The sequence below is a fragment of the Sinohyriopsis cumingii genome, chromosome 16, assembly GCF_028554795.1.
Source record: "Sinohyriopsis cumingii isolate HCF-2022 chromosome 16, ASM2855479v2, whole genome shotgun sequence".
NCBI lineage: Eukaryota > Metazoa > Mollusca > Bivalvia > Unionida > Unionidae > Sinohyriopsis > Sinohyriopsis cumingii.
The window spans coordinates 25,178,254-25,201,537 of record NC_142976.1 but is presented as its reverse complement, the minus strand read 5'-3'; the positions used below and the strand labels follow the sequence as shown (position 1 = coordinate 25,201,537).

The following is a 23,284-nucleotide window of genomic DNA, read 5'->3' as shown; positions in this document are numbered from 1 at the left end:
GATGTGAAACCTCATAGCATTAGGCAATGCTTTTTTTCAGTATACTCAAAATTCCCCAGTTTCTGAATTCCTTGGAGCATCGTATCCAGTGAATTCTCCTCAGATTTTTTTATCCTCTTTATCCTGTTTATTTTCTAATTATTTACCGCTCCGGTGGCCTAGTGGTTAGAGCGTCTGCCTCGGATGCGGGAGGTCGTGGGTTCGATCCCAGGCTGAGTCATACCAAAGACTTACAAAAATGGTACTAACAGCTGCCTCGCTTGGCGCTCAGCATTAAGAGGTTAGTGTTAGGACTGGTCGGCCCGGTGTCAGGATAATGTGACTGGGTGGGACATCATGCTACATGTCTGCGGCATGATGCCCCAGTGCTAGACATCACTATAAACTGCCACATTGCAGACATCGTAGCGATATGACTGAAAAAGTGTTAAAGCTACGTTAAAAATCCAAATCACACACACACACACACACACACACACACACACATTCTAACTATTATTTCTAATTTTTCTAATTTATAATTACCTTTCTCTTGTCTCTCCTCCTCTTCTTCTTCCTGTTCTTATTCTATGTTTTCGAGTTCGGACATAGGGTTGTGCCATGAATATCACCAGCAAAAGGGTTGTGTCCCTTTAAAAGGTTGTGTCCCTCTGAATATCCATTGCATGTATTTGTTAGATCTATGATGCCGTAAAATGTGAGAGCTTCTTATTACATCATACATTGAGTGATTTGCTTTCAATGATGCCTGTTGTACATATAAACAAACTCACATATTCTGATTGTGAATATATATGCACTGTATGTTCTTGTAGCTGTAGGGTTTAACGCCATTTAGCGCAGGATATGCTATACATGGCGGCCAGTGTAACTGGTGGAGGAACCTTGGAAAACCCCGGGAAGAACCATCGACCCACGAGAAGCTACTGGCAAGCTTTATCACGTACCCACGTTAGCCGAGCCTGAGACTCGAACCAACGGAGACAGAGGTGAGATGGGAGTGATCCGGAACGGTGAGCGCCTTAGACGACTCGGTCATTCGGAGCCCCATATGTTCTTACTGTCGTCCTATGAGCAAAAAAGTGAAATTCGCAGACCGCAGACCCCGAACTGGCCACACACACACAATATCTATCTATCTATCTATCTATCTATCTATCTATCTATATATATATATATATATATATATATATATATATATATATATATATATATATATATATATATATATATATATATATATTCATTTTTTGCTACTTTCTTTTTTTTACAGAAACGGTAAAGGGTCGGATTACCATCAATGATCTTTCTGCTCTATCCAGTATTCATGTAAGTGTTGCTACTGTTATGCATAGTCAATTTATCTTGTGTGTGTATTACGGCTACCACTCGTGATGTGGCGCTTTCGTTTGATTATCATTATCTACGAGATGATCGACCACGGTGTTATTACCCGGATCGAGTAAATAATAACATAAAAAATAGGAAATTAATGGATGGAATCACAGAGATATGAGCAGAGATATAGAACAGAGCAACACGAGCCCTGCATGTAAAATATAATAATATAATCAATTAGATAAACAAAATGAACGTGACATTTGAATGATACATTTTCTCTTGGAAATAGAATTACAAAATTTAGAAGAAATGCAATTAGCCGTTCTGTTATAAAATCAATTACATCATGAAATCGAGTGAATGACCTAACTCATTTGCTCAGCATGCCTGCATAACAATGTTGTTTCCGGTCCTCTCAAAGTCAATGGTGGTGACAGGTCTTAGTTGCCGTATTCTTTTTCCTTTTTCCTCTATCACTCCAGCCTTTTGAGGGTCATCAACCGTAACTTAGCTGGCAGTTTTCCTGCGTGATGCACATATGGAGCTTGTTTTTCCTTTTAAAATAAATACATAAATAGGCAGCCTAAATATTTGTCAGGCTTTTTCTTCTTCTGGGTCGAACAATAATCCCCATTCATGTTATGTCAGATATCGTCTTATGGAAAATTCAACAAAACTAAGGATAATATGGTGATTCGACAGAACTAAGAATAATGTCTTGTCCTAGTACTAGTTGCATTTCCTAATGGACTATGACATAATCTGGACACAATTCCTAGACTACCTGATTAATATCTTTAAAGACAGAAAATTCCACACAGTTCTCAGGATTAGTATCATAAGTAGTGCATGAAACTCCAAGACTATGATTCCTTACACAAAATTTCTCTCAAAATTCATATCAAGGTAATATTTTATGACATTCTTGGAATACATGAGTCATATCACATTCGAGACAAATTAATGCAAACGATTCATTTCAAAACTAAAAGAAAACGGTTGGATGAATTTTAAACAAATACATGCAACCAATAATTACACACTTATATAAATGAACATATTGTATGCGATTTAGACAAACCTTGTGCTTTCCGAAAATAGCTTTCTTTTTTTACGAAACCGAATCTCTATTTTTTTTAAGTTCCGTGCCCTCAACTTCCAGACACCCCAAACTGATCCTAATTAACAGGCAATCATATCCCAACGAGGATGGTCAAACCATCGCAAGCTAACCACGTATCGCTGGCCTTGCCCATACGTCAAAGTTTATTTTACGTGTCACGCTGACCGTGATAAGATTGACTCATATATGTGTTGTAATAACATTTGTATTTAAAATTCAGTCTTATACATTGTGCTTGATTTCTTTGACCATGATTGAGGGTTGTGAATTAAGTTTTTGCATACCTGACTTTTGCCATGCTTGTATATTGGTAAACAAGCTGTTTACTAAAATTTGAGTTCAAAGCCTAACCTTGCTTAAGAGTTAGTATAAGTATTCACTAGTTTTCCAGAAAATTATTTTGCATCTTAGGTCAAGTGGGATTTATACGGCTTGGATAAACAAATTATTCATTTTAGTATAAGAATCAGTCGGTTGTATTCGGATATAATTTGAGAGGAATTATTTATTTGAACTATTCATTGGATTTACAAGGTGCTCACTGACTTTGGATTAACACAATATTTTGGAATTATTGAGAACTCTTTCAAAAACATTCTAATAGAAATTCAAAACTATTGGTACGTAGACATTCTCTCTGCTTTGGATATCGGAAAGATTACAGTTCTCGCCCACCTTGATTTGTCTGCAGCTGTTGACAAATAGACCATGATATATTACTTCACGGTCTCCAGCATGTATTTGGCATTCATGATATAGCCTTACTACGGTTCAAGTCCTACTTGGTCAACAGGACACAAATTGTGTCTGCAAATGGAATACACTCCAGGCCAGCTACTCTATGTTGTGGTGTTTCACAGGGGCCTGTTCTTGGACTGGTTCTCTTCATTCTATACACTCAGTCGCTCTCAGGTGTCATAGAACATTATCCATTGTCTCACCAATTTGTACACTGACGACACCCAAATATACAAATCTAGCTACCCAACTGAAGTTGATGCTACCATCCAAGGTGTAGATATGTACATTTCTGATGTGAAATCATGGATGACATGTAACAAGCTGCAGACGATTGATGATACAGTTGAAGCTATTCTGATCACAACACAAAGACTTTATCATTCACATCATTTACCTCAAACAATAAATATCAGCACACCAACATTAAATTCACATGGTCAGTACGAAACCTAGGTGTTACTCTGGACAGTACTCTCACAATGCACCAACATGTCATGAACATATGCAAGGCTGCATATCTTGAGCTGAGACACATCAGCTCCATTCGCAAATAATTTATCTTTCAGTTGATACCACTAAAACACTTGTGTGTTCATTAGTACTTTCAAGACTGGACTATTGTAACTCAGTTATGTCTGGTTCATCTCAATATCTACTCCAGAAACTTCAAAAGGTTCAAAACACAGCTGTTCGAATCATACTTACAGTACCACAATTAAACATCTGTATCGAACACTAGATTAGCCATGTAAGATATAAATGGGTATGACTACACTTTGAGACCGTCAGGCTGTGGCATCAAACGAGTTCTGACTAGGAAAAAATAATACGAATGCGGTTTTGTTTTTATTTATCTTGCGCTCCAGAAATATTTTTTGCTCTGGAGTGGGAACGAAATTCCAGATAAACTTGGATATAGACACGCAGACATAACATGAAACAACTAGATAATTCCAGTCTAGGCATGCAGTACGGAAATAAGGATTAAAAATACGTACCAAACACCAGATCATACATTCAAACATGTAAGCTTAAATGGGTCTATAAATAAGTATAAATGTCACGTAGTAAACACTTAATACTGTATATATTTAATCTAGCATAGATTTGGACATGTATTCAATTGTCATTAAGTATTTCCCTAAATTTTGTTTAAACTTTTTAATTGTTTTGCTAAGTTTTGCTTGTCTGTGGCATGATGTAATTGCTCGATAGTACAGCGCTGGGTGTTTTGCGGATGCCTTTTAAGGTTTTGATGTTTCCTGAAGAAGATGCTTGGGCCAAGCTTAGTGTACAAGTCCTATATTGGCGATGCTGATTCATGTGTGAATCATACTTCTTGTTCTGGGTTACCCGACTTTAATATAATTCCTCTCCCCCACCCCGTGTATCCTGTAAGCAATTTAATTGCAAGGCGCTCGAGTCTGAATAAGAAAATTCATGCTTTTGAACTCGTAGGATTACAAGTGAAAAGGGGGAAATCATAACTTGATCCATTGCCTTTATTAAGAAATTGTTCACATTAGAAATGAAGTGCTTAGATCGCAGGGAACAGGATCTTAATAAAAGTTTCTTCAGTGTGAAATGCTTACAAAACAAATGCTGATTCTGACATTGGTTTACGTATATCCAATCGGATGTATTTTTAATAGCTATTATATTCTATTGTTTCTCAAAAACTTTCAGGTTTCTGTTTGTGGGAAATGTTTACAATAGCAAAGCAATTGCTGTATGGATGATAATTGTGATGCAGATAGTACAATTTCTCTATCATGCCATGGTTTCAATCTTTATCAGGACGATATGTTGAATTTAGAAGCATGTTTGCTTTTGCATTTGTTAAACTGAATTACCCAAGACCGAATAAGCACTTAGTGCTGTGAATTTAAAAATGTAAATAAAATTAAAAGCACATTTATCTAAATGTTGTTTTATAATCATCTATCAGTAAACAAATTTCCACAATGATCACATGTAATTATCAACAATTTTAAAACATGTCAAGATAACACACACACACACACACACACACACCTTATCATTGACATCTTTTCTATTGCTAAAACGTTACATGTTGCCTAGAGTTAGGATTAAACTTGTCCCAAAAATCAAACTAAGCTAACGAAACGTTGAGCCGATTTGATTCCTGACTAATGGCTCTTTCGTCTCATTATGTTTGCATTTAATTAATATTAGTTATTGCAAGGATTGTACAATTATTCTCTTTATTGCAGGGCTCTATTGAAGTGAAGATACTTCTTTACAACAGCAGTGGGACACAGCTATTTTGTGGAATTGTGAACGCTAATGTCAATTAGCAAAGACACTGACTGCTATCATACTAATCATATTAAACAAATTAGACTTGAAACATTTATTTTTATTTGAATTTGAATTCTTTACTTTTTCAAGAGAAGAACCAAATTAATTTGTTTTGGTTTCATTGCAAATATATTTCAGGATTATTATTAGAACTTTATATTTTCAGACTTTAAAAAGGTATTTTGCACTAAAATACTATTAAATATTTTCAATAGTTTTTCTTTATTCGTATTTTCATTACCTTGTACATGTCTTTCATTTGATCTTTTGTGACGCTTAAATATATTGGACCTTTGTTTACCTAAACTTATGAAAATTAATATGTGGATTCGTATAAAGGAGAGTGACCCATCCATACAAAAACTTATTCAGTGATATAATTTTCACTCGAGCGATTTTTGTATTTTTAGCTATTCGTTCTATACACTTCATTGTCTTAGACCTATATTTCTTACGCTCATTAAAATTAGTACCTAGATGATTCTCGAAGAGAGTAACCAAAACCATGCAAAAACTAGGTTATTGTGGCCTATTTTTTCATGTCTGAATGACTTTCTTATTTTCATCTATTCCGTCGTTAACCCTCAAGATCGTATACCATATGTTCACACTCTCATACAAAATGGCATGCTGATCAATCTCAAATAACTCTGGACCGCTCCGGTGGCCTAGTGGTTAGAGCGTCCGCCTCGGATGCGGAAGGTCGTGGGTTCGGACCCCGACCTAGTCATGTCAGAGACATAAAAATGGTACTAGCAACTGCCTCGCTAGGCGCTCAACATTAAGAGGTTATTGTTATGAGTGGTCAGCCTGGTGTCAGGATAATGTGACTGGGTGGAACAGCATGCTACATGTCTGCGGCATGATGCCCCAGTGCTATACATCACTATAAACTGCCACACTGTAGACATCGTAGCGATATGACTGAAAAATTGTTAAAGCTACGTTAAAAATCCAAAACACACATCAAATAACTCCGCCATATCAAAGCTAGATATTCGTGGCTTAGCTTTTACGCGTGAGTTACTTTATCACTGGAGGCTCATTTGGAAACTTAAAAACATAACCAGTCGGTAACGCTAATCAAAGCGATACCCATTTCACGGTATTGTACGCTACTCAAGCCAATACCCACTTCGCATCATTTTATTAGACAGTTGTATTGTACGCTACACAAGCCGATACCCACTTCACCGCGTTTTATTACAGACAGTTGTATTGTACGCTACACAAGCCGATACCCACTTCACCGCGTTTTATTACAGACATTTGTACTGTACGCTACACAAGCCAATACCCACTTCACATCATTTTATTACATACAGCTGTATTGTACGCTACTCAAGCCAAAGTTGACTTAATACTTTGTCTTTTTACTGCACTTCACATCATTGTAGTGACCGATTCTGGCCGTCCCTTGACCATACTTCATACCATGTCCATTTCACTATAACACTCTTTAACCAGTTCACACAAATACATCTTTCTGACTGCAGTTGAGGGCCAGTGGTAATGGACAATTCAACACAGATGGGTGGGGGATTTACTTTGATTATGAAGAAATGACTTAAAATTATGGCAATAGTGATGTCCCATTTCTTTCACTGAACACGAGCTGGGATTTTTTCTGCACACATTGCTGGCAAATAAAATGGATTCTAGCCAGTACTGAACAACCTTGACAGTTGTTCCTAAAAAAGATACGAAGGCCTGTATTTGCCATAAGGAGTATTTTATGCAAAGGACCATAACATAATCATCAGTGTATTTTGATAACAATAATAATAATAATAATAATAATAATAATAATAATAATGATATAATAATAATAGTGACGTGATGCTAGTCCCAAACATTATGGTGTTCTCCAAAATGAAGAGTTAGTATATTCATATTCTCTGCTCATGTGTCTTTTTGTACATGCTGAGCTGGTATATTTAGTTTCCTAAACTTTAATAATTATTGAATCTTGAATTTAAATTTCTAATGACTTTCTTGGTGGCCTAATATTGGATTGAAGGCAAAATGTACGGGATATAAGACTTTGGTCTAGTATTTTCCCTTTATGTAGGCCACCAGCCACATATAACTGCCTCATTGTATCCTAGTTTCTAGAGCCCCATTGTCTTTGCAAATGAATACACTGTAAAACCATACAAATTAATGTATCTAATATTCAAATGTCAACACAATACAACATAAATAACTAGTCATCACAAATACAGAAAACTGTAACTGAATCACCACTAACACGTGCTTAACTAACTGTTCAAATGAGTGTATACGTTGCCTATTCGATACACCGCGGAATCCAGTCAAGCAAAGCGCATGGATATATATATATATATATATATATATATATATATATATATATATATATATATATATATATATATATATATATATATATATATATATATATATATATATATATATATATATATCAATACATGTCATATTCATCGTCATTACATTAGGCATGTTGCTCTATAGTTCGTTTAACAGTCACGATTGGTGGTGATCATGACATACACCAAAATGTTACTAAATACCATCTTGTAATGTATGCAGCTGCTCAAATATCTTGCCTGACCCTGATCAGTTGGTAATTTTGTTAAATTTGTATTTTTCTTAATTTGATTTTGATGGAAATGCGTACCACAACTAGAATAGTTCTTCTATTGGCAAACAAATTCAGTATAACTATTTACACTTGCGTAAGTACATTTATGGGTTGTGCAATGAGGTTGGGTCTTCTTTTTACCTTACTCTGTTAAGATAATGAGCTGAGGGCAAAAGAGCCAACTGAATTGCCCCTTAGCGGTCACATGGGTTTCGTTGACCAATCATTTGTTGGGGCTTGCAACTAGGCACATTTTATTGAATTGTAATTAGCGTCACTCTCAATTGAACGACAAAGGAACAGAGACGTAGCACTTATTCAGGTTAAATATTTGTGGACTTCAAACATTTACCTTTTCACGGTGTTTTGCAGCTCTTGTGGATTTGTAACGTGGGTAACCACCGTTTTATACATTTATTACTTCTCTAATACTTTTAATAAGCTTATTGCTGTAATTACAGGCCGTTCGATCTGTAAATGACTCGTTCGGTTTCTCACTCTGGATTTTAATTTTACGCCAGTTCAGTGAACATGGTGTTGTAGGTAGAGCAGTAATGGATGAAGTTTGATATGCTTGTTTTCGTGTTTCATATCCGGATATTGTCGTTATGTTTTTGAGAGACAATGCTATACAAGCTGATAATAACCTCCATGCCTTATCATTTAAATTGACTACGTTTTCTCACACTTACATGGTAAGTACCATGTGAAATAAATTGTATTGTGCCGTCCGCGAAATGGATTTACTAAATTTACTATCAGTTGCAATCGATATTTGTATTTCACAAGTAAAATTATAATGTGTAATAACTCATTTTCCATAGCATTTAACGGGTTACTAGAAACACCGAAATAGATTCAAAAACCGAAATATGCACCGAAAAACAGCTTGTATCATAATACTCATGAAAAGAAATGTATTTTAATTTGTACGTGTTTGAATAATGATATAAAAGCAAACTGAAATTTGATTTTAGTGATTTTTATAGGAATTATTAACTTGTTTCTATTTATAGAGCCATTCGTTTACTGAAGTTACTCGGTCGTATTTGATTAGACAGCTGTTACCTCATTTTGTCTGTTCTGTCTTTATTTACTTTAAAATATATAAGTATTATGATATCTCCACAGAAAATATGTAAATACATATTTTGGATTCTCACTCATACATTTTAAGTTCTGACTGATCAGCGATTTATCATACCTATCCAATCTTGTAAACTAAACAACGACCGAGTGACGTTATTACATGGATTACGCCTAAAATTGGTAAAAGTATTATTCTTATCAAAATCGCTTAACTCAAAGTTTGCTTTGCTTATTATCATTGTTAGTATTACTATTATTAAAACAAATGCAAATCAGAATACCAGGCTGTACACCAATATATACATCTAAAAGATGTAAATAATTGTGTATTTCGGCGTTTCTAGTAACCAGCATTCAACGTATCGTTTTAATAATGAGCGTTTAAAGGTCCTTTTAGTTAATGGGGTCCTTTTTACGAATATGACTTACCGTCTGCGAACAGGACCTAACATGCTTCCACTACGGTTTCAATCAATATTTAGATTTTAAGAAATATCAGAATGATAACATGCTAAAGGATATGGACTTTGAAGTATACAATAATAGAACGACATTACATTAATTCGCCGAAATTGGATCAACAGAAAACTTCGTCACCATGGGACAAGAAATCATTATCTACATCTGGCATAAGTGAGGTAACCCTTAAAGAGCTGATAGCGGTTCTTTTATCTGACGACTCATTCAAAGCCGATGTTGATGGAGGCTGCCTGTTCAACTCCTTTTTCCGTCGACACCATAACGAACGACTCAAGAACTATTGAACTCCGTTACAAATGCAGCATCCTAATCAAAGACAAAATTCGGAACCATCTGATGTGTTTGGTCCTTTTACTGTGCCTGCCTGACTTTCACGACACATCTCTGGAATGTCCAGCTCTTGGAAAGTCTGTATCAGTTTTCCGTATGATGGCCTGATCAAATTTGTTAAGGGCGAAAGCTGAGTCAGTATAACCTGCAATGAATAGGTCGAAGTATTATTGCTTTGTCAAGCTAAATTGTGCATTTATCCCCAACGTTCTGTGATCCCGAACTCCTGCAGGCCGAAAACATATCCAAAATTAGAAGAAAGCGGACAGAAAGGTCTAGAACACCATCAAAAAGGCCAAGTGGGAAATGCAAGCTCTAAAGCGAAGTCGATATAAAGTAGTTATATAGCCACACCTAGTGTCGACTTTCGTCACATAGTACTCTGATGAATTTTAGTTAGTATTCGGATAAAATATCAATAAAATATGGTTCATGGACTAATAAAAAACCATCAATACCATTACTAACAATGTCAGACGAAAATGGGAAATTTTAAACTAAGCAAAAGAATAAAAAGAACATTATTGATAAACAATATTTTGCATAGTTTTTTAGTCACTTATTTTGCAATTTAAAATATATATGTGCCCCTTAGAAAGAAATCGACCAAAGAAAGATTTTTAGAAGCACTTTTCGCACCCGTCTTTTCATCAGTTTTTGAAACCAAATTTAAGCTTTCATAGCAGCTTCGAAAATATATTTACACTGATGCAAATGATGATAACGAGAACCTAATATATAACTTTCTTGTTTTAATAAAAATGTCAGGAAATTGATTTTGTGGCCACTTTTAGTGCGTATGCGGAGAACTCGCCCCAACGTATCTGGAGAAGTCGCCCCAGAGTGGTTGGAGAAGTGAACCCAAAACTTGTCACCCAGATAACCTTTCTATAACAGAATTAAATCATCTTTTACGCGATTCATATTTAGATTTTTATATATACGCTATCACAAAAGAGATATTAACTGGTAATCATAACAAGCAATATCATAGTAATATTTCTAAGGACGAAATTAAGTCTTTATATAATCTAATGAATGACGAAAGTATGGTGATTAAAAAGGATGATAAGTTACGAACATTAACAAAAAAGAAGAAATAAACTAAATGATGGGCGTAGTACAAGTGATCTTTCAGAAACCGTCCGAATTCTGTGCATTAGCCATGATGATGAACTCGGTAGCGACCGCATTTCCTGAATAGGCGTCAATGATGCTTTTTATCGAGTTCAAGTATCATTCGTCACTGGTTAGCAAATCTCAATGAGCAATCAGATTAAATTGTTCAGTTTGAGATACGATACTATAACCCTTTGGCTTTTTGACGATCAGCACCAATTCAGTCGATTTCGGGTTATAGAGGTCCATGCCATAAAGTCGTCTCAGGATGACTTTGGTTATTAGGTTGGAACCCTTTCATATATATAACTGCAGATGTCACATCATGCTTACACCCGCTCTATTTTTCCAAATACAATGCATCTAATGATTTGAAGAGCAGAGCATAAGGGACTTATGACACTTATTTTTGGTTAAGTACAGAAGCGGAGTTGATCAAATGAAAAAGTTGAAAAATTGCAAATTTTATAGAGTTAATAAGTTGAAGAAAAACAACAATAAATAAAGTCTTAATTTCCATGTGGCGACATCTCAGAATTACTACATATAATCCTTGGGGCGACTTCTCCAGGCGAAATGGGACGATATTGGATTCCGATATTATCTTTTCGTATTAGTTGTGGAAACTAATTTTCTTATTAAGCATTATCAAATAAAGGAAAAATTTTATGGCTAAGTATAGCTTTTGTGAATAAATAAACTTTAATAATCATTCCAAGGCAACTTTTCTCGTAAACCTTTCGCAACTTTTTATAACTTTTCGTAACATTTTATAATAGTTTATAAGTTTTTGTAACTTTTCTTACTTTAGTTATGCCCGTATGTATTAAAATAATGATCGAAAAGCAAAATAAAATTTGATTTTGTGATTTTTTAAAGGAACTATTTACATTTTTCTATTTCTAGCTCCATTCGTGTAATAAAGTGACTCGGTCGTACTTGATTTGATGTATTTTACATTGTATGTGTGACTGTTACGGCTTTATCACGGGTCACGTTACAAGCCGAAGTTTGGCAACTAGGTCGCCTGAAATATTTAAACTTCGACTTCTGTTGGGAAAGCGAGAATGACTTCGCCCTCTGATTTTTCAGACGTACAATGACTGGCCATAGTTTATGACTTTTGATATGCTCCCTCGCTGTAATCAGGAAGCTCTGCTCTTGAAGTCTTAGGCGTGCTTCAGTAGCTAACTTAACACTAATTCTTTCCAGAGTAAGTCCACTTCTTGATTTCCAAAAGTTGTGCATATTGTACAATTTGATGATGAAAATATACCAACTTCAATTTCAAGATTTAAATATCAACATGTAAGTAGTTATTTGGTGGGTTTTTTGTATAAAAAAATTGAATCGGTGAAGAGCACTTTCTAATTTATATCTTTTTTAAAATAAAGATTTTAGCTGCCATGTTTGCATTATTGTCTTTATAAGATCAGTCTGAAACCGTGAAATATCACTTCATTAGATTGTCTGTATTCATAAATACTTTGGCAAATACGTCAAGAAAAGCGAAAACAAGGTTTAATTCTTATGTGAATGAAGATTTAACCTAAATATTTGATAGCGTAGGCCAGAAACATATGGGACAATGTTATGTTTGTAGAATTCGAAAAAAAATACTGTACGGTCAAGGCTGTTTTCTGACATTCATTTTCGATGCGACGGATATCGTGCTAAATCCCCTTCTGAAGGCTGTTTAACCGTAGTATATCATTAACCAGAAATATTTGCTGCATGCAAATAGGAATTCATGTCCTGTGGATAGAAGTCATTGTAAAGATATGTGATTTCCTTTTGTGGTAAGTGTGGATACAACTAGAATATGTATTTCATCCGATATGCTTTATCAATGGTACATACTTTGTTTCTTTTATAATATCGTGACGACCGTGATACTGGTGCGTTAATGCGATAAATTGTCTCAACAAGAAAATACCATTATATCCGATTCTTTGTCGATGCATCGCTACATCCATAGTACACAATATCACTTGATTCAGTTTCTCCATCGCAATCGCATGGCATCTTAAAAGTACATGCAATGTCCTGTAATGACCTCTCTAGCGTGGTTTTAGCTTCGCCACCAAAGTTAAAATCATGCACTTGACAAATGGAATGCACCTCCCCCCCCCGCATACACGCAGACGTTCATATCGTATATGACTTGTGATTGTAGTCACTGAGAGAGACACATTGCGTTGGTTTTATATGAGTAACGACTTTACATATTGTCTTTTCTGTAATAATTCGTTTTAATTGTGATTTCGACCGAACACCATATGCTCTGTTGTTCAGGTACGTCATGGGGCGGCAGATGTAGGTCTACGTTTTTCGCATTTAGGCGCGATTGATAAACAGATAAATATGAGTAATCGCTCGCCATTATATCCCCTTACCCATCTTCTCACCCAGAGGAAAAAAATCCCCCACTTTTGCTTAACACTTTGTATACCATACAACCACGTAAATTGGTCCGCTAAAGATCTAAATACGTTCTTCACATTTTCGTGTGGTAAAAGAATGTTAAGCCTTCTGCACAGGGACACGGACTGTCAGCACACTCTTTTCTATTTGTCAATTACAAAGCTTGCAAGCAATATACACACCCTTACCCATCACAAGTACTGTGAAAATGTACTCGTACTGTACCTGTTCAGCAAAGGGTTGTATTCAACAACAAATGATGGAACATAGCTATATCAATTATATCAGATTAATATCTGACAATGTATTTGATGAATCTCCAAAGCTTGTTCCTTTGTGTGATACTTGGACCATAATGTTCAGGTTCAGTATTTATGTCAAATGTAACAGCAACAGTTATTGACCAAAACCGACAATCCCATGTAAAGTTCGCGTCAATATAAACCCCATTAATTACATACAAGTTAACAAAATTTGTGTATATTCATGGTTTTCGCATTGAAAAGGGAATGTTCCGTTACGCTTTAATTGTGTGTAACTATAATTCAACAAAAACATGATGGAACATAGCTAAATCTGTAACTGTCAATTAACATCTGCGGTGTAGTTTCAGATATGAGTATTTCCATCAACCATGTCGTTTCATTTTCATATTTGTTTCAATACCACATGATCTTTCTGGCAATTGAAAATTGTAAAGCAGCATACATCCTGACATTTGCTTCGTTTATTATCAATCTCATATTTGTTTTATCGCTTTCCTTTTCTAATCCACCCATTCTTTATAATCATTTCGCAGTTCAATTCAGGTTTGACTTTTCGTTTATATAGGTTTTAAATGTTATTGTTCCATTGCTTAATGCGTTAATCATTTTATTTATTTAACTTTTACTCGCATCAATCTTTATTGAAAACATTTGTTTCTAACAGTGCGATCATTTCTTTAATCTACTTTTCTATTTCGTCAACACTACCTTGCACCACACCAACAGCACTGACAACTTTTTGGTTACCAATATTCCTTTGAACAGATCTTTCAAACTAAATGTGTAATTTGCTGTAAAATTTCAATGAGTATATCTAGTTGTGATCTTCTCAATCAAATTTGCAATACATGGAGAAATCTGCAATAGATAATTCGTACGTTCTTTTGATAAATCTGTGCATGCTATTTTAAAGAAGGAATGATTTCCATATATGCCAGTAACATTTTCAGTAAATTACGATGAAAGATTTGATTCAATAGTTCGACTAGCGTGCAAGAGTTTAAAATCTAATTTCAATATTAAGGTGACGTAGTACTTTCAATATGTAACTAGGCACTAGCTTGTGGCATCAATAGCCAATGTTCGCACACATCAGTGAAATATCAGCTAAATTTATAGCACGGCCTATCCGCAGATTGCTAGAATTGACGACGTGGGCAATATCAAGCGATTGGTTTGGTTTAGTGCTTTACGGCACAGCAACATAGTGTCGAGACAATCATAGTAAACTGCTTTGTCCTAGTATGCAACACAGTGGCTGACAGTGACAAATAAAGTGGTAGGATTCGAACCGGCATCCTTTCGGTCACAAGTTCAGCTCGTTAATTGCTGAACCCCGTGACTGCTTCCTCCATTAGTCTCCTTCTCCGACATTCAGGAGATCGCAACAAGGTCATTTTTTTTATTCCCCATCCCACAGAGGATCATACGAGAAATCGGAAATGACACAATAGCTGAAGCTGAGAAGGTGTAGATGTTCGTATGTGAATACTCGTACTATTTATAATGTAATCAGTTAATTGATAATTGGAATGAAGAGAAAACGTTCATCATCATCATCAACAACAACACTAGCAACTAAAGGTAGCTTATTCGAAGATGATTACTGTAATCTCTTAACCACACACTCCTAAATAAGTACAAAGTAAGTAGATGATAAAGAGGAAAGAGATTAACTTAGCCAGCTGCTGAACCCGAAGAAGGGGTACCAATTAATATTCCTTTAATAATTGTTGATTTCCTTGTTTCTGTTGGCAACATATTGTTTAGTTTAGACCTTTACTTCTGTGCGAGTTATCTACTGTTAAGTTCCTTCTCACGTGAGAGGTTTGGAATTATTATCATGCCAACATCGCAGTTTTAAGGGGATTTCAGTTTCGCGTTGCGAGATTTACTTCCTAGTAAATGCTGCAGATATTTACTCTGGTCTGAGTCTTCCTGTTAAGTGTGACACCAGTGTATGAAGAGAAAGATTATAGGCAAAGCATAGAACATTTTTGCCACATTTTATTGTTATTTACTCATAATTATTTATTAGTTGTCCTCCTTTTTTTTCTCTCTTTCATCATTACGCTACTTTTCTCATGATAGTATGGAGGCACTTAGTGGATACGACAATAAGTATTCCAGCCACATGTCACGTGTCTTTTTGATTTGTGCTCTGTACACAACACAACATCTCGCTCTGTCTTTCCCTGCTGTCTGTCTCCTTGTTTTCGATGCAGCGTTGTCTATCTTGTTTATCTTATTCTGTTATACTTTAAAATTGCAATATTTTATCTTTCTTAAAGCAACATATTTTTTATCACACACTCAGATCAGAGTATGCTCTTTTTGAGGTAGACTGCACCACATATGTCCAGATACTTTACTTAATTGATAAAAAAAGCAATTTTCGATTTGATACCCACGGTATCACGGCTTGTTTATATATAAGCCATTTTAGTTTAAAATACCTACGTGTCGTAAATGAGAAGCTCAAAAACGAATAAAAATTATTCTACTTGATTTTCAGGTTTTAGCTGAATTCTCGACATGAACCTAAAGCTATCACATTTGTGTTTGGTGATATACCTGCGCACTCTGTCTGACGCCATGACGGTCGGTTATCAGATCAAGGAGGCGTTTGCCGATATTGTCCTCGACAAGGAGTCTTTCTTGCATACGGATGAGCATGGGACAGTCGTAAATTGTGGTATGTCCAAAAGAAACAAATAGCTAATGTATGAGAGCTGGACAACTAGTGAAATTTGAATAGTAAGAGCTTTTACTACCGCACAATTTAAGATTATAAGTGACCAGATGCCGTTTTGTAAACAAAGGCGACAAGAACAGTATTAAGTAAATCCATAAATGGCTCATCTCATTTATTTTCTTTAGTCTATTCGTTAGTGTCAGTAAGACAGTGGGTTGCTAATCCTTAGTCGAGGTTAGTATAAAAACCAGGGCAAGCAACCCTTCCAATTTTCACAGGAAGAAAGAACAGTGAATGATATCCTGATGGGTGACTAGACCTCCACCTCCATTATTCCCAAAATAATATTTAAACAATTCCTGCCCTGTATAAATGTTGCAACTTTTATGAAAAGGTTTAAACGTGCACACGGTTTACAATGCCGTTTTATCGAAAGGACTAAAATCTCAATTTCTTGCCCTATCTATCCCCAAGGAGTATCGAACAGCTGACTTCTATTACAATGTGTACGACGTACCTCACTCAACAGCTGAAGGCTATTATAATGTGAATGACGTACCTCTCTCAACAGTTGACGACTATTATAGTGTGCATGACGTACCTCACTCAACAGCTGACGGCTATTATAATGCGCATAAAGTACCCTACTCAACAGCTGATGGTTATTATAATGTACATGACGTACCACACTCGACAGCTGACGGCTATTAGCTTGTGCATGACGTACCACACTCAACCTGCGATTAATTCGTTTGCTATCCATCCATTATTTCTTATTCTGATAAGATTCAATTTGTTAAGCACGTCTTTATTGAATAACGTATGTCTGTAGTAGCGTGTAACCGTTAACCGCACCTCAACACTATAATAACTGACGGTGGTATTAGAAAAATGTAAATTGAATTGCATCAAACTTTAGGAAAATAAACCCTTCCAAATAAAGCAATAGCATGGGAAGTGGTCTCGTTCCTGTGTATTTATACTGCAGACGAGAAGTGGTGTCGAACTATTTTATGCAGTAGTAAGTGAAGTGTGGTTTTGATTCGTTTTATGTTGTGATAAGAGAAGCAGTACCGTTTTGTTTTGATTTAATGAAATATTACCGGAACATGAGTTAGTTTTGTATGCGTGTTTGTGTATGTATGTGTTGCATGCATTAGTACTGAACGTGACCAAAGTCAAAGCCTCACTATTATTAATTTTAATTTCACCAGTGTTCACATATATTACGTACTGGAAGACAAAGATTTTGTTTGGCCTTTTAACATAATTTTTTTTTTTTTTTTATAAGAGGCTTCAAAGTAATATGCTTAGTATTCAAGACAAACTGAAATATGTTCCCTTTCAGAACGCACTTTAATGTTAGGTTTCCGTTTCGTCAACCAAGTTGTTCGTTGTCTGTGCATTGTTTGTTCCTGTGGTTTTGGAATACAAATGGATATATATTATTATTACAGGATCTTCAAATATGAGTCTCACGTGGACACCGAAGACAATAAATTCTAAGGGAACCCTGACAATTGACGGATACGCTCAGTTTCGTAAGTGTGTATATAGTTAGTTGTGACAATTCGTTTGGATAACTTAAAAAATATAATGCTAGTATCGCACTTTAGATTCAAACACTTTTTACTATCTGTATGAATGTATCGACTCAATCAATGCTGTTTTGATATTTTCTTTTACGTTGATTGGTTTCAATTTAAATTCATTTTTATGCATGTGAGAAACAAGTATGACTAGATCGATATCGCTTAACCATTAACCTGGTTTACAGACTCTCCACTGATGCTACCTTGTGACATACAGCTGCACACAGATTGAACACGTGTTAATGGTACACGGCATAACTGAAATGTTGCTCAAGCAAAGAACAGTTTCTCCAATAAAAGATCAACCACTTTCAAGCAAACATTGGTCTTGTGACATATTGTGTATGCTGTAGGTGGCCTTCAAGACCGTTAGCATTTATTTTTGTCTTGTCTGATGTTTAACGACACATGAAATGCATTGCAATGCAGAGGTTGTGAGAGTAAACTGCCTTAACCAAAGGCATACTACAGCATCCAATCTGTGTGAACCTAGACCGGATTTCATTTTCGTGTCCTTTAGACTGCGAGTCCGTCACGCTCAGTCCATAGCCACAGAGTTTCTCTGCACAAAGTTGGTGATTTGTGATGCTTTTAACCTTGCACGAATCTTCGCTAGCCAAGGTTCAGATGTGATAACGCTATCTACACCTTGGCGTATCGAGCAGATATTTCTGTGCTTCTTGTCTGAATTTCATTGGATACGGCGGCAAGCCACCGCATCCAATCAAAATTAAGTTGTCCAAATTTTCTACATGATCGAGACAAGGGGAGTACACAACTTGAACAGACTCATAAATAAGTAATTTTCCAGTGCCGGTCTGTGTTTGCACAAATACCTTTCACTCAAATACACCTGTAACGGCATCCCTCTGGTACATAGTCATACTTTCAATGTTAAACTTCCAAGGTATCCGTTTTAGGTCAATTGCCTCCACCATTTTCACTACGCTAATGGTAAGTTGGCATTACATATTAAGTGAGTCAACTCAAGAAATCCAATAGATGTAGCTAGAAAAAAAAAGCATGGCGATCAAAGATGCCTTGCATGAGTCACTTTTGATTTGGAGAAAATGAGTAGAAATTTAGAATGTGAAGTTTTCCGTTTTTAAGAGGTTTTGGTATAAATTAATTTCCAGTACATATCTGTAATACACCAATAATTCTAGCACATGAAACAAAAATGTTGAATAATATCTATTTTCCAAACAGCAGCGGAATTTGAAAACGGGACGATTTTGATGGAAGTCAAATACAAAGTTTTCCATCATACCATAAAATTTCAAGTTACTTGTTCCATGATGCAGGCGTATGGCATACCAGTTCAGTGTCCAGTGAAGCAAGATCGTAACTTTAATAGTCAGAATAATGTATTTGAGTTTTGCATGATGCACATTTCTGGCCTACATGGCGCTGTGAAACCTCATTAAACAATGTTTTTTTTTTTTTTGTATGCTCTATATTCCTCAGTTCCTGATTACCTTGGATTCGTGTATCAAGTGAATTTTATTCATTTTTTAAAAATCTTCCTTATCTTGTTCATTTTCTAGCTGTTATTTCTAGTTTTCTTCTTCTTTGTTTTCGAGTCGGGCCAAGGGTACTGTCACCAGTAAAAAAAAAAGGTGTCTCACTAAATACGCATTGTATGTATTCGTTAGATCCACGATGCTGTGCAAATGTTAAAGAAATTTCGTTTTAACTTTTATTACTTTTATTGAATGATCCCTTTTGTACAGCTAAACAAATTCACCCATCTAACATAGTTTCGTCTTCATATTCTCCTTGTGAATGTGTACGCTTTTCATGTTCTTTGCTGTCGTCTTTTGAGAAAAAAGTTTCGGATACTCCGAAATGGCCACACACTCTCTATATCTATTAATTCGTTGTTTTTTCTATACACCTTTTGTAGAAACGGTAAAGGGTCAGTTTACCATCAAGGATCTTTCTGCTCTATCGAGTATTCATGTAAGTAACATTACTGTTACGTATAGTCAATTTATATTTTGTGTGTTATGGCGACCAGTCGTGATGTGGCGCTTTCGTTAGGTTATCATCATCTACGAGATGATCGATCACGGTGTTATTGCCCAGAGAGAATAAATAATAACATAAAATAGGAAATTAATGAATCACCAAGATTTGAGCAGAGATATATAATAGAGTAATACTAGCCCCTGCATGTAAAATATAGTAATTTAATCAATTACATAAACAAAATTGAATTGAACATGACATAAGAATGATACCATTTCTCTTAGGAATGAGATTAAAATTTTTAGAAGAAATGCAATTAGCCGTTATCTTATAGCGATGAAACAAATTTCATCACGAAGTCGAGTGAATATCCTAACTCATTTGCTCAGCATGCTTGCATAACACGGTTGCTTCCGATCATCTTAAAGTCAATGTTGGTGGTAGGTTAGAGTCGCCGTTGTCCTTTTTCTCTTCTCTTTCTCTAGCGTCTTTCAGGTCATCAACCCTTACTTGGCTGACAGTTCTCACCGCGTGATGCACATATATAACTATTTTTATCTTTTCAAATAAACACATAAATACGCAGCCTAAATATTTATTAATCCCCACTATTGTTACGTCAGAGATCGACTTATCGTAATTCAACAGAACTAAGGCTGATATGGGGTAAGTTTTTAACATGAAGCTGATTCACCACGCTATTGCCATGAAATTAATGTCTTTCCCTAGCGCTAGTCGAATTTCTAAATGGACTGTGACTTAACCTAGACAAAAAAAAAAACATACTATGCCCCCTGTGGGCTATAAATCACTAACTACCGGTAGTCTATCTCCAGCACATTCGCAGAGTTCTCGAGTTTTAAGAATTAACAACTTAATTGCACGAATGAAATAATGGACTTCATGTCTTGTCCTCGCTACATTACTTGCTAGCTAGCAATTCATTGGTATAAAATTTCCAAACAATAAAATCAATTCCTAGCCTACAGGCTTCATATAATTTAAGACAGATCATCCACACAATACCTACAGTTAGTGTCATACGTAATGCATGAAACTCCTAGACTACATGCTTCCTATTATATACAACGACTAAATTAGAACAATTCTCGCAAAATTCATCTCAAATTATTTGACATTCTTAGAATACATAAGTCATATCACATTCAAGACAAATTAATGAAAAAAACTAATTTCCGAAGCGCAAACAGGGATTTATAATAAATAAAAAACGGCATTCGATATTTGTTCCCAGTCAGAACTTGTTTGATGCCTCAGACTGGCGGTCTCACCGTTTATTACATACCTATTTCATTTTGTCGTGGCTGATGTGGTGTTCTATACAGATGTTCAATCTGTGATTCCGTGTAGCACACCTAAAACTTCCATATCGCACACTCAGGCTAGAACTACTTTTACAATTTGAAATAGTCAGTAGGGCCTAATAGTCTACTCGGAACAAAATACATGTATAGTTTTGTCAATATACATGCATCATAGCAAACTCGCTCTTTCTGCAGACTCTAATTAACATGTATATAGTGTTGCGACTCTAGGTCTTAAACTATGAAACTGAAAGAAATCAAAACCAACAAGTTTAGTCAAATGAACAATTAATTTATTAAGAGACACTTACAGGAGTGTGAATTAAATCTCAATTAATCCTAGAACTCGTATTTAGCTGAGGGACACGGTATTTAAAGGAAAGAGGGATTCTGCTTCGAAGAAAAGAAAGCAGTCTCGGAAAGCACAATGTTTATCTCAGTCGCAAGCAATTTTTTATTGACATAAGTTTGTAATTATTTGTTGCATGTATTCGTTTTAAATTCATGCATCCAGTTTCCTTTAAGGTTGACATAGCGGAACCTAGGCTGGCGACAACGCAGTTCGTACGGAACAGGAACTTCAGAAAGTCACTTCATTGTGAAATCTTTACAAAACAATTGTTGATTCAGGGATTATTTTCAGTAGATCCAATCGGATGTACTATTAATAGCTATTTCTTCCTATTATTTCTCTAAATGTTTCTGGCTTCCGTTTGTAGGAAATGTTTACAACAACGAAGCAGCTGCTGTAGGTGTTACGACTGTGATGCAGATAGTACAGCTTCTATATCATGTATATTCAAATTAAAAACTACGAAAACGCCATGCACTCAGTACTTATCAAGATGATGTGTTGATTTTGGAAGCGTGTCTGCTTTTCTGCTTGTTAAACTTAATAGCCTAAATCACAATAAGCATTCCATGCTCTAACTTTTAAAGACAAAATACAATTTTTCTCGACATTTATCTGAAGGTGTCTTATGAACATCAGTCCATAAATGGAAGTCTACAAAAATGACAGTTCAACACACACACACACACACGGAAGTTCGTTGGTTTCTCTTTTATTACTATGATGTTACATGTAGCCTAGTGTTAGGATTAAACTTGCTCCATACATCGAATTAAACTAATAAAACTTTGCGCCGATTTAGATTCCTGATTAATGGTTATTCTCATTATGTTTGCATTTATTTAATATTTGTTATTTCAATTATTGTAAAATTATTCTCTTTATTGCAGGGCTCTATAGAAGTGAAGATACTTCTTTACAACAGCAGTGGGACACAGCTATTTTGTGGAATTGTGAACGCTAATGTCAATTAGCACACTCTGTTAGAGGAATAAAAAAGACGAGTAATTTCATAATGATCATAAAAAATAAATTTTATTTTTATTTCAATTCTTCAAGTGAAGAATCAATTCAAATTGTTTTGATTTCATTGCAAATATACGAGTTATTATTATAACTTTAAAAAGGTATTTTGTACTAAAAATAGTATTGTATGTTTTCTTCTTCATTCAAATTTTATCCTCAGATCTATTCTCCCTAGTTATCCAATATTTCTTTGCTATTTTCGACCATCCGCCTTATACTACACACCATCCAGTCTAAATTTCATACTTTTCTGCTTTTCTAGCATTGATCTCCACTACTTTGACTGCCTTCTCAATTTTTATGATAGAAATCATGTTGTCGTGTCTTATATTATTATTTATCATTTGTTTCTTCTTTGGATTTGGCTAAAAGCGTTTTGACTGTAAACCATTATAATCAACTATGAAAAGACTGCAATCTACCACAGTTTTCTGCAATCAAGCGTGAAAATACCACAGTTGATAC

General features: G+C 35.4%; 2 protein-coding genes across 4 annotated transcripts in view; both read left to right on the top strand.

Moving 5' to 3' along the window:
• LOC149780092 (uncharacterized) overlaps nucleotides 1-5,744 on the top strand; it is a 73,384-nt gene extending 67,640 nt beyond the window's left edge. The window contains exons 6-7 of the mRNA XM_089936856.1: nucleotides 1,274-1,329; nucleotides 5,440-5,744. Of these exons, the coding sequence (XP_089792982.1) occupies nucleotides 1,274-1,329; nucleotides 5,440-5,523 (140 nt within the window). The 3' untranslated portion in view covers nucleotides 5,524-5,744. The remainder of the gene's footprint in view (nucleotides 1-1,273; nucleotides 1,330-5,439) is intronic.
• A 2,439-nt stretch (nucleotides 5,745-8,183) lies between these two features.
• LOC149780091 (uncharacterized) lies at nucleotides 8,184-23,057 on the top strand. Of its 3 annotated transcripts, none has more exons than XM_089936322.1 (6): nucleotides 8,320-8,544; nucleotides 16,374-16,553; nucleotides 18,011-18,094; nucleotides 19,355-19,489; nucleotides 20,052-20,107; nucleotides 22,684-23,031. In XM_089936322.1, the coding sequence occupies exons 2-6, from the start codon at nucleotides 16,394-16,396 to the stop codon at nucleotides 22,765-22,767; spliced, it is 519 nt and encodes a 172-aa protein (XP_089792448.1). In that variant the 5' UTR covers nucleotides 8,320-8,544; nucleotides 16,374-16,393; the 3' UTR covers nucleotides 22,768-23,031. The 3 variants fall into 3 exon arrangements, with proteins under 3 accessions (XP_089792451.1, XP_089792448.1, XP_089792450.1); XM_089936324.1 differs by having other exon boundaries at nucleotides 8,321-8,540; nucleotides 22,684-23,029; XM_089936325.1 differs by lacking the exon at nucleotides 19,355-19,489 and having other exon boundaries at nucleotides 8,184-8,544; nucleotides 22,684-23,057.
• The last annotated feature ends 227 nt before the right edge of the window (nucleotides 23,058-23,284 follow it).